Source organism: Strongylocentrotus purpuratus, unplaced genomic scaffold (assembly GCF_000002235.5).
Source record: "Strongylocentrotus purpuratus isolate Spur 01 unplaced genomic scaffold, Spur_5.0 spur5_scaffold_7, whole genome shotgun sequence".
Taxonomy (NCBI): domain Eukaryota; kingdom Metazoa; phylum Echinodermata; class Echinoidea; order Camarodonta; family Strongylocentrotidae; genus Strongylocentrotus; species Strongylocentrotus purpuratus.
The window spans coordinates 35,282,144-35,296,192 of NW_022145613.1; the positions used below are offsets into that span (position 1 = coordinate 35,282,144).

The 14,049-nt window shown below is 37.9% G+C and overlaps 1 protein-coding gene across 2 annotated transcripts in view; it reads left to right on the plus strand.

The window, feature by feature from the left end:
- LOC579551 overlaps window positions 1-14,049 on the plus strand; it is a 71,092-nt gene that overhangs the window by 41,398 nt on the left and 15,645 nt on the right. For both annotated transcript variants that reach the window (XM_030973940.1, XM_030973941.1), the window contains exons 38-54: window positions 282-470; window positions 1,103-1,314; window positions 2,123-2,243; window positions 2,839-3,033; window positions 3,399-3,608; window positions 4,022-4,176; window positions 4,787-4,940; window positions 5,696-5,890; window positions 7,129-7,332; window positions 7,919-8,221; window positions 8,680-8,871; window positions 9,370-9,573; window positions 10,519-10,633; window positions 11,079-11,257; window positions 11,955-12,143; window positions 12,590-12,793; window positions 13,577-13,882. In XM_030973940.1, the coding sequence (XP_030829800.1) occupies window positions 282-470; window positions 1,103-1,314; window positions 2,123-2,243; window positions 2,839-3,033; window positions 3,399-3,608; window positions 4,022-4,176; window positions 4,787-4,940; window positions 5,696-5,890; window positions 7,129-7,332; window positions 7,919-8,221; window positions 8,680-8,871; window positions 9,370-9,573; window positions 10,519-10,633; window positions 11,079-11,257; window positions 11,955-12,143; window positions 12,590-12,793; window positions 13,577-13,882 (3,327 nt within the window). The remainder of the gene's footprint in view (window positions 1-281; window positions 471-1,102; window positions 1,315-2,122; window positions 2,244-2,838; window positions 3,034-3,398; window positions 3,609-4,021; window positions 4,177-4,786; window positions 4,941-5,695; window positions 5,891-7,128; window positions 7,333-7,918; window positions 8,222-8,679; window positions 8,872-9,369; window positions 9,574-10,518; window positions 10,634-11,078; window positions 11,258-11,954; window positions 12,144-12,589; window positions 12,794-13,576; window positions 13,883-14,049) is intronic.

A 14,049-nucleotide genomic window follows, 5' to 3' on the forward strand; every position in this document is an offset into this window, starting at 1 on the left:
GATTCTTGATGTGGAATTTATAAAAAGTCTAAAATACTTTAATTTGCTTTTTTTGAATATATTTTATTTTAAGGCTACAAATGGCTCTCCATAATTTTCAAGTCCAACTTAGAGTTCAGTTCAACTTAGGATCTTTGTGAAACAACCCCCAGGTACCGGTAATCAAATGTAGATGCATTTCACTCTTCTCAACTGAATCATTGTTGAAGGTACATGTATTCTATAAAACCTTTGTTGACTCCAACATGAGATATAAATATGTCCTATCTATCCCTGCGCAGAGGACCAGTATGACGTGCTGGATGTAGGTTCTGGTAGAGGGGAGAACGCCGTAAACTTGGATACCCGTGTCGCTCAGCTCTCGGGATACGTCAACGAATCCTTCACCACCAACTCCGCCCTCATGTGGCTTGCTTTCTCCAGTGATGCCAGCAACAACTTTGGTGGATTTGAAATAAGATTCTTTGATGGTAAGATTGAAGTTAATTTGTCAGTAGGTTGATAAGACATTTGCTGTGGTAACATAATGACCTTGACAACAACAACATAAGCAAAGTAGTGTAAATGATAGTGAGAGTAAATAACGCTCCCATAAAAGTTTATAGGCACTTAAGGAAGAATTAACGTTGAACAATATTGAGATGTTAATCAGGGTCTATATTTTTTGAGCTCTTGAAATGCAGGAGAGTTATCGAGTCATCAGTCAGGAAAGATATTCTAAAGGACAAAGCCCTTGATAGTGGAAAATAATTTGTATTTACTCACAATGTGCAACTTCCATCTAATACATGAACCCTTATAGTGTGTATTGACTAGAAAGATTGCTTTGATAATTGTATTTTTGGTTGTATCAAAGCTTTTGGACTGCAGGGCAATGCTCTGGGCCAGTATTCAGTTCTTTGTCAGTGGGAATTCGTAATGAGGATGAATGCCTGACCAAAAGGCATGGGCACATTGCCTTGCATGGTTTCGAACCTGGGACCTCCCGGTTACGAGACCAGTGCTCTACCCTACCACTGAGCCATCGCACCTCCTGGTGTGAATGTGTTTACCTGACTGAAAACAATATCCAACTGAAAATGTCACCCCTGTTGTTTTGCAGACATGTGCTCCAATGAGATCATCACAGACATGTCCGGTACCATCCAGTCACCTGGGTATGGGCTCCAGTATCCCAACTATGCCTCCTGTAACTGGGCTATACAGGTGGAAGAGGGGTACAACATTCGTCTCTCCTTCGCAGGCTTTGACCTTGAGACCGGCCGGGATACCCTGAGCATTGTGGGAAGCCGTGGAAACTCTGTCGGACCCTTGGTACGTATGTGCTTATGAAAAGTTTGCTTTTTTTAAATATTTGTTAAAATATCATCACTTTATACAAAATGTAATTTCCCATGGTATTTATTCCTAGCAGTGTTTAAAACTTTGGATGGAATTTGTAACGTTTAATTATTAACCTGAACATGTGTGATATTGAATGCTTATTCCAGTGATCACAGAGACCTTTGCGCCAAAGTTGCTTATGCGATGTTTGAATAAAACAATTGGGATTCAGGTATTAATTCGGTCATTGCAGATCCAAATAACATCCCTAACAAAATTAATCGTGCCACACATATCAAATATCGAATATCAGATATCAACTAAAATTTGTGTGCGCACGTGTGTGTGTGTGTGACTTTGCTTCTGCAAAAAGCATATGCAATGCATCTCATTTGATGCATTCAATTCATTCTCTCACTTTAATCCCACCATATCACATACTGTAGGCATCACTTTGGCGCAAGTCGATTTTTGCTCTCTCGCAAGCAATGCCTCCTGTTCATCCAAGAGTGAACACATACCACACAAAAAGGATACCAAATGATTTGGGATAAAACGCTCTTTCATAAGATGTATAACAATTTACTGTTCATAGATGATTTTTTAAATAATTAGCAATTTTCTAGGTGTAAACTTTTTTTGACACACACTATATGAACATCTCTCTCTTTTAGAGGAGAATAGAAAATGCAAACAAATCAATATTTAGTTTATATCTGGGTCAATGCATGTTTTTTATTTGTTGCATTATGATATAGATTTTATGTTGACTTTGAGCTAAATTGACTGTTTGTCACAGGTTCTGACCGGCTCTGAAGTACCTGAGGATGTCATTAGCGTTGGCAGTAATCTAGTCATCCAGTTCAGTGCAGATTCATCCATCGTTGGACGTGGTTTCTCGTTCACCTATGAGCGATTCTGTAAGTTCATCTTCAGCTTCCTAGGACAAGATTAGTATTACTGGTAGTAGTTTGGAGTATCGGGGTGTTTCTGTCACAGAAACACATGTGCACAGCTTCTGTTGCAAAGATTGATATGAAATTAGCAACACAGACGCTTGACTTCCTGAGGATTTCATTTGATGAGTATGATCAACATTCTTCGTTTTATGACAATATACCGGGTAGCCAACAAAGTAATTTGGATATCATAATTGAAAGACGTCAAGATTGATAATAAAATCTACTCTATAGAACCTCTTTTTATCAAAAATTTTGTTGTTCTCCTTCAATACACAATAACTATCGTTTTGCATAATACATACAAGTATACTTACCAAATATTGTTGGCTTAATTAACTACAGAATACACCACCACTTATCAGATCAATGCATTAGCATGAGGATTAGGGTTAGCGTTAAGGCTAAGATTAGAATTAGGGTTAAGATCAGGGTTAAGGTCAGTATCAGAGTTAGAACTAGGGTTTCTTGTGTGGTTGGTTATAGGGTAAGGGTTAGTTGTTCCTTGCAAGCCTCAAGCCATACATATTTTTTTTAAATTTCTTCCTTTATACAGTTGATTGTCCTGCAGGATTTGTTGAGGTTGATGTCAATGGTCCCACATGCTACAAATTTGGTAGTATGACATCCACCTGGCAACAGGCCAGAGCTGACTGCCGTACTACTCCTGGTGCTGATCTTATCATGATAAACAATGCTCTGGAGAACCGTTACATCAGGGATGTCTCAGGTGGAGAAGAGTGGTGGATCGGTGAGTCTCATTGACCATGTGCATTAATTTTAGGCAGTTAAAAGGGATTGGGTAACTTTGTCTCAGATTCTAAACAAAATACTGGATTTAGCTCATGCTGCAATCATAATTATAAACCTTTAGGTCAGTCAGGAGTCCCATGACTTTACAAGCGGATTGCCTGTCTGAATATCAAGATATTTATGATTGGAAATTGAAATTTAAAAATTTGTTATCCGGTTTTTAAAACACTACAGTCTTTTGGGGAAAATTATCATTTTGAAGCTCAATTTTTTAGGGCGTTGATATTACAGCATATCACAGACACTGATAACACCTAGGGCCTTGCATCTCAGATTTAATATTGTTAAACGATACCTGTACAGGTTACTACGACGGAGGTCAAGAGGGCGTATTCACTTACGTGGAATGTGACACTTCAAACTCGGGATGGGCCATCTACAACTGGGCTGACGATCAACCTAGTCGAGTGCCTGGCAACCTGGAAGACTGTGTCTACATCCTAGGCGCTGATGGATATTACTACGACGATAGATGTGATGTAGCCAAGAAGTACATCTGTGAAACAATCCCAGGTAAAATTGCATATATGTAATGGAAACAGTCAAACAGTCAAAGACAATAATACAAAAATATATGTGTTGAAAAGGCCATTTTGTATGAACATCTTCTTGCCTGTTGTTATATACTTGTAATACAATAACAGCTGGATATACAATGCTATACCATAATACATGTAACACCCTGGTGTGGGCTTTTCCAAAAATCTTTAGAAACGTTTTTCTTTCATTAATGTCAAACAATTGTTAAATTAAACCGTTGTTCTGGCAATGTGGAATGTGTAGTAGCTAGCATGATTTTATGCTTATAATTTATTATTCTACCATTAATCCTAAAGTGCAATAATTAGTTAATCCAGTTGTAGTAACATGTACCACCTCTACTGAATACACCCCTATAAGGTCCTTCGCTATCATTTTTTTTGTAGTTCCAGACATCATTCCGGATGCGTACAACCCTAGTGGGCTGATGACGGAGGCTCTGAGCTCCGACATCATACGTGTCAGTTGGACTCCAAGCTCTTATCGTTGTGATGTCACAGGTTACACCATTGAATTCACACCGGCTGATGGCTTAGGACAGGTGAGCACTTTGGTTCTTTAAATTATCATTTGGTTCAGAATGTTAAAAATTGCACATACCTATACATCATGTTTGAGCAGAAAGATCAAAGATCACTCCAAATTTTTAGTCACTTTATACTACAGCACATAGGGCTGTTCATAAATAAGTGTGATTTAATTGTACTTAAGCTCTAATCTATTTAAACTACCGGTAGTAACACAGTGTGAAATTTATGATCAACGTTTTCATATAAAAATTGGTAAGCTTTTGTTAAATTCATTAATTGTTATTCTCATTGGTTCACTTAATATACATCTCTATTTATATGAATTAGGTAGGAGTTGAAAATTGTAATAAGTTGGTGCCGATTTGAGGACGACAAGTTGATTAATAGACCTTTATAAGAAAACTCTGCTATAAAAAAAGGGTACTGATCACATAAAATTATTTTGCTCTGTATATGTAAGGGTTCCTTGATGATATTCTTTATTCAAAATATGAACTTGAAACTCAGTAAACATAACAAAAGGGACTTGTGAATACATTATGTGCTTGCCAAAAATAATGTTATTGTTGTTGGTATTTTTTTTTTCTTGTTATAATAATAAAATGTTTCTTGATTATTAAGGGAACCACTATTGAGGGATCAACCTCAAGCTCTTTCGACCTGACCGGGCTCGCTCCAAACATGGCCTACGTCATCACCTTGAAAACAGAGACATTCAGTTTTGGCGCTCTCGCATCCTTGCCACCAATGACGGAAACCACCCTACCAGCAGGCAGTAAGTAGTCAAGCCTGCCTTGGCGACCACCTGTATAGAAAGACCACCTGTCTTTAAAGACCACATTTTTTGTTTCCCTTGAGTATGGTTTCTCATTGATACTTGAACTAAGGGAACCTGTACATCAAGACCACCTGCCTATAAAGACCATTTTTCATATTTCCCTTGGGTGGTCTTTATATACAGGTTTAACTGTATACTTCATATCTAATGTAGACACCTTAAAGGACGATGGGGTTAATGGACTTGTTGGAACAAGCTTAGACATTAATCTACATTTGCCACTCTCCACCCGGATGAAATAAATGGGTTCAGTGTCTGGTAGGAAGAATTGGGTACATGCTTGAGTGCCTTATAATGATACATTTACAGTAGCTTGCTCAAAGCCAAGTTTGTTTATATGACTACTAGGTGCTCAGGAAGAGCAATATTAACCCATTGACGGATGAGTTTCTTTTATTCCATTTTAAAATCATTAATAAAGGAGCCACATGGTTTTATTGTACAGTGTATTATCATTATATATTTATTTATTCAGTATTCTTTAAACCGGGTAGCCTCATCACTATTTAAACTTCTGTTGTCCTCGGAGGCCCTATGTAACGTAAATGAGATAAAAGATATACATATTTTTCACATGGTGAAATGATAATCAAGATGGTTTTTCTAGGAATCTCAAACATAAATATCATTAACATTATCATTATTATTATTATTATTATTATAATGAGTTTTATCCCTCTGATTTTCCACAGCGACCAATTGTCCATCTGGTTATGACCAGGGACCTGACTATACCTGCTGGAGGTTTGGAGTGAACCCACAAACATGGTACGACGCTCGGCTCAATTGCCAGGCTGATGACCCCGATGCTGACCTCGCCGTCATCGACACATTAGCTGAACTTGACTTTGTCAACAACACTCGTTTGCCTGTGGCATACTGGATTGGTAAGAGTTTCCTTGTCATGACCTGGGGGGGGGGGGGTGTTTCACAATTAAGACTAAGGTCGACTTTAAGTTGGACTTAACTATAAATGAATTATCAAAAAATGTAAATCCTGTAGATTTGTGACCATGATTTGTACATCCTTTGAGAGACCAATGCCAGTAAATGGTGAGAGCAAACAGTGGCATGAACAGCCTGCCATAGTTAAGTCCTACTTAAAGGTCATCTTATTCTTTGTGAAATACTCCCCAGATGTTAGATTGAAAGTGGGAATTACTTTTCTCCCTTCATTGTGACTTCTTTAACTCTTTTTAAATATGTTTAATCACCATTGAACAATACCCAAGACTACCACATTGTTAAAAGTATGTATGTATGTACACTGAGGTGTGACATGAGTCAACTGTGGCAAACCCCTGTTTGTGCCAATGATCAACCACAGCTGGTACAGAGTAAAAACTGTACATGCTCATCTGAGTAAGGACATCGGTTTAGTCTGCAGGACTATATCTTGGAACTGTATATGATACAAGTACGAAAATTGAAAAAATCTTGTAAAAGAAAAGGTTTCCATTTTTGTTGTTATATAGTTTATCACTTGTTAAATTCTGAGCACCTGGAATAATTGTTACAATCTATAAAAGCCCTTAAAGGTAATACAAAGTTTTGGTATGGGGTGATGAATTTGATTCAAATGAACCTATTGGAAGCATATGTGATCCTACAATATTGAGTGATCGTTGTCGCGGTTGAAATCGAGTCTAAAGTTATGAAATTGTAAATAATAAACTCTTCAAGTTGTATAGCTCCCTCTCAAGGTCAAGATATTAATTAATCTATAAAACAATAGTTCTTGACTAAATTCAACCAATTAGCTATTTCCGTTTGGAAATTGTATATCACAACTTTATATTCTGAGATTTTCATGGCCGCAGCTACCATTTTACGGCTGTAGGTGCTACTTGAAATTTATCAAAATTTACCGGGAGCACCAGTAAATTTTTATATTCAATTTTTCTCGAAAGCTGAAGTGTTTTAGGGGCTAAACTTTCTAGTGCTTATAATACATCCACATGGGCATCCAAAGAATCACTTTCCAGCCAATTTTCTAAATTTCCCAAAACTTTGTATAACCTTTAAAATGTATAATGAAAGGCATTCAGTCCAATTATTTTTATTTCATTGTCACAGATGAATGTGAATATCAAAAATTAATATTTTTCTCTCTTGTGGTCTATAGGTTTCAACGATCTCGGAACTGAGAGACTCTTCCGTTGGGTGGACTGCCAGGCCCCGACCAATTGGCAGGCTGCCAACTGGGCTCCAGGCGCGCCCTCAGATCTCCTTGGTAACGATGACTGCGTTGAGCTGACCACCGCAGGGGAATGGGACGATGTCTCGTGCGACAACACTAGACCTTTCATCTGTAAGGTCCAGGCTAAGGGTAAGATAGGATTTTCCATAGAACAACATATTTCAGGACTCCTCAATCCTCCCTCTCTCTCACATGGTGCATCCGCAAGCCTACTGTATATCTACATCACCATGCAAGCCGATACTTACAAGCAGCTTCTAAGAACATATCTGTTATTGCTCAGATACTATAGCTAGTAAATATGGTAATGTTTTCAAAAGAATAGAAATTTGTACAAACTTTGATTAAATTTTGTTTGCAAACTGTACTGTAGTGAATAGAAGAGAAGTCAACCGCAAAGACTAGGAAGGGATATGCAGGAAGCGAGATGGAGAGATAGAGAGAGAGAGAGAGAGATAGAGAGAGAGAGAAAGAGAGAGAGGGAGAGAGAATGAGAGAGAGAGAGAGAGAAATGAAAGTTTCCAAAATGGTTAAGCAGAGTTTTCAATCCATTGGTACATATTGAGAAAACAAACCAAATGCATTATCTACTAGAATGATAGAACTCGGTAAAACAGGCTAACTGACATATTCAATTCAATTCAAATGAACATATATTTTCTTCCATTCAATTCGACAACAATACAATTTATACATATGTCTACGTTCATACCAGGTTTCACCGAGGAGGATCAATACCCATCTCAGTTCATGGTCCAACCTACCTCAGCCCTGACTGCCTCTGCCATATGGGTGCCAGCCCTATCCAGCTGCAACCTCCTCGGCTACTACCTCATCGCTTCAGATGGCGGCATCAACGACGACATCATCGTCGACGTCGTTGGGTCGATCTCCGTACGAGGCGAGATCACTGGTCTGAAACCTGACTTTCTGTATGTTGTGTCTCTTGCTCCTTACACGGCACAGGGTGTATTGGAGAGCAGATTTATGACTACGATCCAAACATTCAATGAATCCAGTGAGTTGGCTGTAATTGCATTTGTTTATTCATGGTAGAACTTAGATTCACCCAAGACATGCAACACTTTGTAGAAACATATCCCACAAAATTATATTAGATATAAATAGAAATAAAACCAGCATAATACGAATAAAGGAAATAACATAATGATATATTGTTTTCAAATGTGGTAGTGGGTTATTGCAGTGAATGAATATCATTATGATACAATATGTAGATGTAATAAATGTTTATAAAAACTACTGCTGCTCCCTTTGAAATTTGATTTACACATGCATTTTCTGCTGCACCTTGGACACAATTCATCCTGTCAATGACTGCTTATCAAGAACCTCAAATATAATATAATCACAACTACATTTACGTCCTTGAAAATTGTCTACTTATTAAAACAATATTGTTAATATCAACTTTCTGCATCTTCTCCGCTAACCTTTGTCATCCGTCTTCATCAGCCATCTGCCCCGAAGGTTACGAAATTGGCTACAACTACGGCTGTTACCGCTTCGTAACTGACTCGAAGGACTGGGACGAGGCTCGTATGGACTGCATGAGCACGCCCAATGGAGATCTGGCTGTTGTAGATACTCAGGATGAGATGAACTTCTTCATTGAGAAAGGATTCGGCGGCTACGATTGGTGGGTCGGTGAGTACAAAATCATTTTGAAATGTTTCCCTAGATGGTTTCTTCTTCCTGTATGTTTTTAGGGGTAGCAGAGGATTGGTATTGTACACCTTGGGATTATATGGAGCTTGTGTATATCAATTTTGAATGACAGAGGTGAGAAAGCAAAAGATGTTTGTTTTATTTTGTTATGCAATAACTTGGATGAAGTGATACAGAATCAATTTGTTTTTTTTGTTTTGTTTTGTTGTTGTTGTTGATTTTTTTAAAGTTTGTGGTCCTACCCATATACAATATGAAAAAACCTATATGTGATGGAATGTATAATATGCATTTCGTTAAAATATGTATCAGCTTTTAGATATGTATATGCGTGTATCTATATCTACTCTAGATGAAAAAATATGTTTTTTTGGTCTTCTCTTCAGCATTTTATTGAGTTGCTTTCCATGATCTACACTTATATTTATTTAAACTTGAATGAATTGAATAGCCCGTGGCGTATCTTTTGTGTTTTAGGTCTGTACGACAGGGCACAGGATGGATCCTATCGCTGGGTAGACTGTTCTGACCTCTCGACCTGGGGTCAAGCCCAGTGGGACATAGGTCAGCCATCGGACGTTGACGGCAGCGAGAACTGTGGTCAACTCCAGGACAATGCCAAGTTCAATGATAGGGCATGCGAGAGGGCTCTGCCTTACGTTTGTGAGATCGTAGTGAAAGGTAAAGTCAATAGTAACGCTTGACTTCTTTCTCTCTTTCTTGCCCTGTCTCTCTCTCTCTCTTTCTACCTTGCAATCTTTCTCTCTCTCTCTCTCTACCTTGCTGTCCTTTTTTCCATCTTTCTCTCTATCTCGCTGTCTTTTTCTCCATCTCTCTCTCTCTCTCTCTCTCTCTCTCTCAATTGGTCTCTCTCTTTATCTGTATCTTCCTCTCCCATTCATTCTACTTGCTCATTTTTATATATATATTTTCATAATTGCTTCTGTCATATTCTGTTGTAGACTAAATAGTCATTTTCCTTTTAAATGAACTGCAATATCATTATTTTGAAAAAAATACACAACTTCAAATTCAAGAATGCATGAATGCATGGTGCAAGTGATCAATTTTTAAGTTGTTTAGTTGTAAGATTATAGCAATGAATAGAATATGAAAAAGTTAAAAAATCAAATGATTTCTGGCGTTTCTGGGAATTAGCCTTGACAGCCTTGACAGGCCCCTGGCCTTTGTTGGTCCCCCCACATGGTTTTTATATCTACATGTATTTAGTTGTTCTTTGTTTATGGACTTTAGATTTTGTTCACTATTTGTTTCTCTTAATATTATTGTTTGTAATTGTGTATTTTTTATATGTCTGAACATGTATGTATACTTGTTTTTTATGAACCACATGTGGAAATAAAACTTGAACTTGAATTTGAACTTGAACTTGTTAAAAGTTTGGAGTCTTGTGAAAACTCAGAATTGTCAATGATTTAATTTCACCACCTTGTATCTAACCTGTATCTTCAGCTACAGTGACTAAAAGTATTTTGATAATGGTCCACTGGTTCCCATGGTAACAAAGCAAGATCCATCTTGGATAAACCTTTCTTTGTATTTTCTTCATTTTGCATTGAATATCATTGTTCTGATGACATTCTGCTCTATCCCTTTGAACTACAGATTTCTCTTCCGATGATGTTGATCCGTCTCTATTCATAAGCGCTGCAGTCACCGAGAATTCACTTCAACTTCGATGGATGCCGTCAGACTACAACTGTGACATCGTTGGATATACGTGAGTACAGTGTCATGGCCAGGATCAATATTTTTGAATAATTTTCTTGTTAGTCGGTAGTGTGGATTAGATAATTCATTCAATGAATACAATTCTTTTAATTATTGTATGAGCATAACCCTGCACTGTCGGAAATATCAAGATGTTGTTGTTGTCATCGTCATTTTTTTTTAACGAATTTTTATTTGTGCCATCCAGTCAGAATACCGGATGACCCAAATACAGTCTATGAATTTGAATAATGCATGAAGAGCGAATGATATTGACCAGCTGAAGAGTGCCTGAAAACATATGAAATACCACAGAAGGAGATAAAACTATCATTCTTATTTCTTTTATGCCTTCTGTAAGTCTAAAATTATGTATTTTTCTGTAAAATATGTGAATCATTCATTATTATCTGAATCCGTTGATTAAAGTATATGAATCCTTTACTCCAAAACAGAATTACCTACATGAACAGAGGTATGCAGATTGTTGAGGTGCCAGGAGCTGACTCTAATAGCCAGCTGATTACTGATCTTATGCCAGAGACCGCTTACACCTTCACCCTACGTGCAAACACCTACATGGGACCAAGGAATACAACCCAAACAACAAGGGCAACCACACTGCCACCTGCAAGTAAGTTTTCACACCGAACTCGGTTATGAGTCTATTTTGGGGGCAATTAATTGTAAAGTATATTTTTCATCTTTTCTCCATCCCCCTCCCCCCTCTCATTCACTATTGTATTGTCTGGTTAGAAGCAGGAAGGCTTTAACTCATATCATTTTGCACCCAATTAACGTCCTTCTGGCCCTCAATAGGCAATTTCTAAATCATTCCTGTAGATAAACCCCTGTATGTGCCTCAGAATCAATGGTGCCCTTTAAGTGCTGTGTATTTCAATATTATTAGTATTAATATTAAGGAACATAAATGGTAATTATGTTTTGCAGCATTATAAAACAAGATGCACAATTAATTGGTTGCCTCACCAAAGGGCACTGGTTCATTGACTCAGTTTTGAATCTGCCCCCCCCCCCCCAAAAAAAAAATAATAATAATAATAATAATAATAATTAAAAAGATATATAAAAAAAAAAAACAACAACAACAACAACAAAAATAAATAAATAAAATAAAAATATAAATAAATAAATGAATGAATAAATGAATATATAAAATGAATATATATACATGTATATACATATATCATTACAAAATAAAAAATCAAAAAATCACCAGACCACTACTTTCCCACTGAGCCATCATGCCTCCCTCACGACAGTATGTAAGCCCTAGTTACTCCATGTTTTTATCTCAAATTTTCTAATAGATCCATGTCCTGAGGGTTGGTTCCTTGGCTATGGCGAGCACTGCTACAAGGTTGTCAAGTCACTTGTCACATGGGACGAGGCTCGTGATGATTGTATGTCTGTCGATGGTGGTGATCTGGTTGTCATAGAAACAGCTGCAGAGAACCAGTACCTGCTGAACGCGACTCTTGGAAACGACTTCTGGATTGGTGAGTGGAATCATTGCTCTGATGTTTTAAAATGCAATAAAGTTCATGAGCTGTCACATTTTCCTCTAAATTTGAATATATAATTTATTCTTTGGACTCTTTACTCTATTTCTTTTCACATACATCTTCTCAAGTTTTAAGTATCATGCTCATTTCTTCCTACCTGGTACTAATTTACCTCCCCTGGGTCAACGTGTGGCAATTAAAGATTAATGTGTTGCCAAAGGAATGATTAGTGCCGCGGCAAGACTTGAACAGGGAACTATGTGATCCACAGTCCGGTGACCTATCCACTAGACCACGACAGGAACATCCGTCTGATTACATAGCAATTGAATGTACAGTCTATATTAGTATGATCGATAAAGGAAAAGACTTTATCTGACACTCAGACCTTGTAAGTAATTATGGTATATTGTAATATCTTTATTCCTAAATTTGTGAAGGTTACTATGACCGAGCCAGAGAGGGTGAGTGGAGCTGGGTGGACTGTGGAGCCGATACCGAGTTTGCCTACTCTAACTGGGCCCCTGGACAGCCTAACGATCTCAACGGTCTGCAGGACTGCGGGCAAGTCACCAACTTTGGGGAATATAACGACTGGGAGTGTACCCGCACCATGATGTACATCTGTGAGATCTGGCCTAAGAGTAAGTCCAAGAACTTTCCCTTTTTAATTAATGTCCAGGGATTCTTTTGTCAAGAGAGTTAGAGCTCATTAAAATTCTAGTCAAAGTTTTAAACAATTAGGAGCTTTCTGTTATAAAATTCAGTTGATTTCAATTGGCTTGTAGCATGAAAGAATGCATGCTTTTGTTCTTATAATAATGAAAGAACAAACAACATTGCTACATAATAGCTAAAATTGTGCATCAGTGGAAAAATGTCGATAAGTCACTGCCATAGGTTTTCAAGTACCTTCTATCCTTATCTCTATGGAGGAAGACAGGCAATACCAAGTTAACATTATTCATTTTGCTTTTATACCGGTAGACACAATATATCACATGCATATTTCTCAAATCCTTTTAGCCTTCAAGGCTACCTGCCATTGCAAGCTAACCCAAGTCTGTTCTGTGGAGAAGCGGTCGACCCTTCATCCAATCCAAAAGATATTTGATATAGCGCCTTTTCCTTGCAGTTACAAAGCGCTGCACACAGGCTCCACAATGTTTGGGCAACTTAAAAACAAAAGTTAGACACTTCTCAGAGATCAGTCAAGTATATTTAGGCTGGTGATAAAGTAATTTCTGGCACAATAGATGTGACGTGAGTAGTTTCTTGAACTGGTCAACAGATGAGGCCGTCTGCACATGCGTAGGTAGCTGGTTCCAATGGTTTCACCCATCATGCTTTCATGGACTCCTTCTGTACAGTTACATTTCTTTAAGAATAATATATTTATATTTTTAAAATTCTTTAAACCCTTCAAGGCTACGTCCCATCACAAGCCAACCCAAGTCGTTTCCGTGGCGAAGCGGACGACCCCAACACCATCACCCTATCTTGGACCCCATCTGTTCGCTTCAGCTGTGACGTCACGGCCTACCGCATCACCTACCTAGCCCCTCAAGAGGTCATCCCTACCACTGTAGATGTTCCAGGAGCTGATGCATCCACAGTGACCCTCGGAGAACTCCAGGATGGGTTTGCGTATAACTTCTCCATCTCTTCCGTGCTGGCTTCTGGACCTGTTCTGGCTGCTGAGGAAACCATTGTAGAGACTCCATCCATGGATGGTAATATCCAAATTGTGAATCTGGGGGGTGTTTCACAAAGATTCTAAGTTTGACTTAACAATTATGGAAAGCCGTTAGCATGTATATGGAAATATATTTTTAAAGTTATTTTAAAAGGCATAAAATGTTGATTCAAATCAATCATATTTTCTTTTGTCAAGGAGATT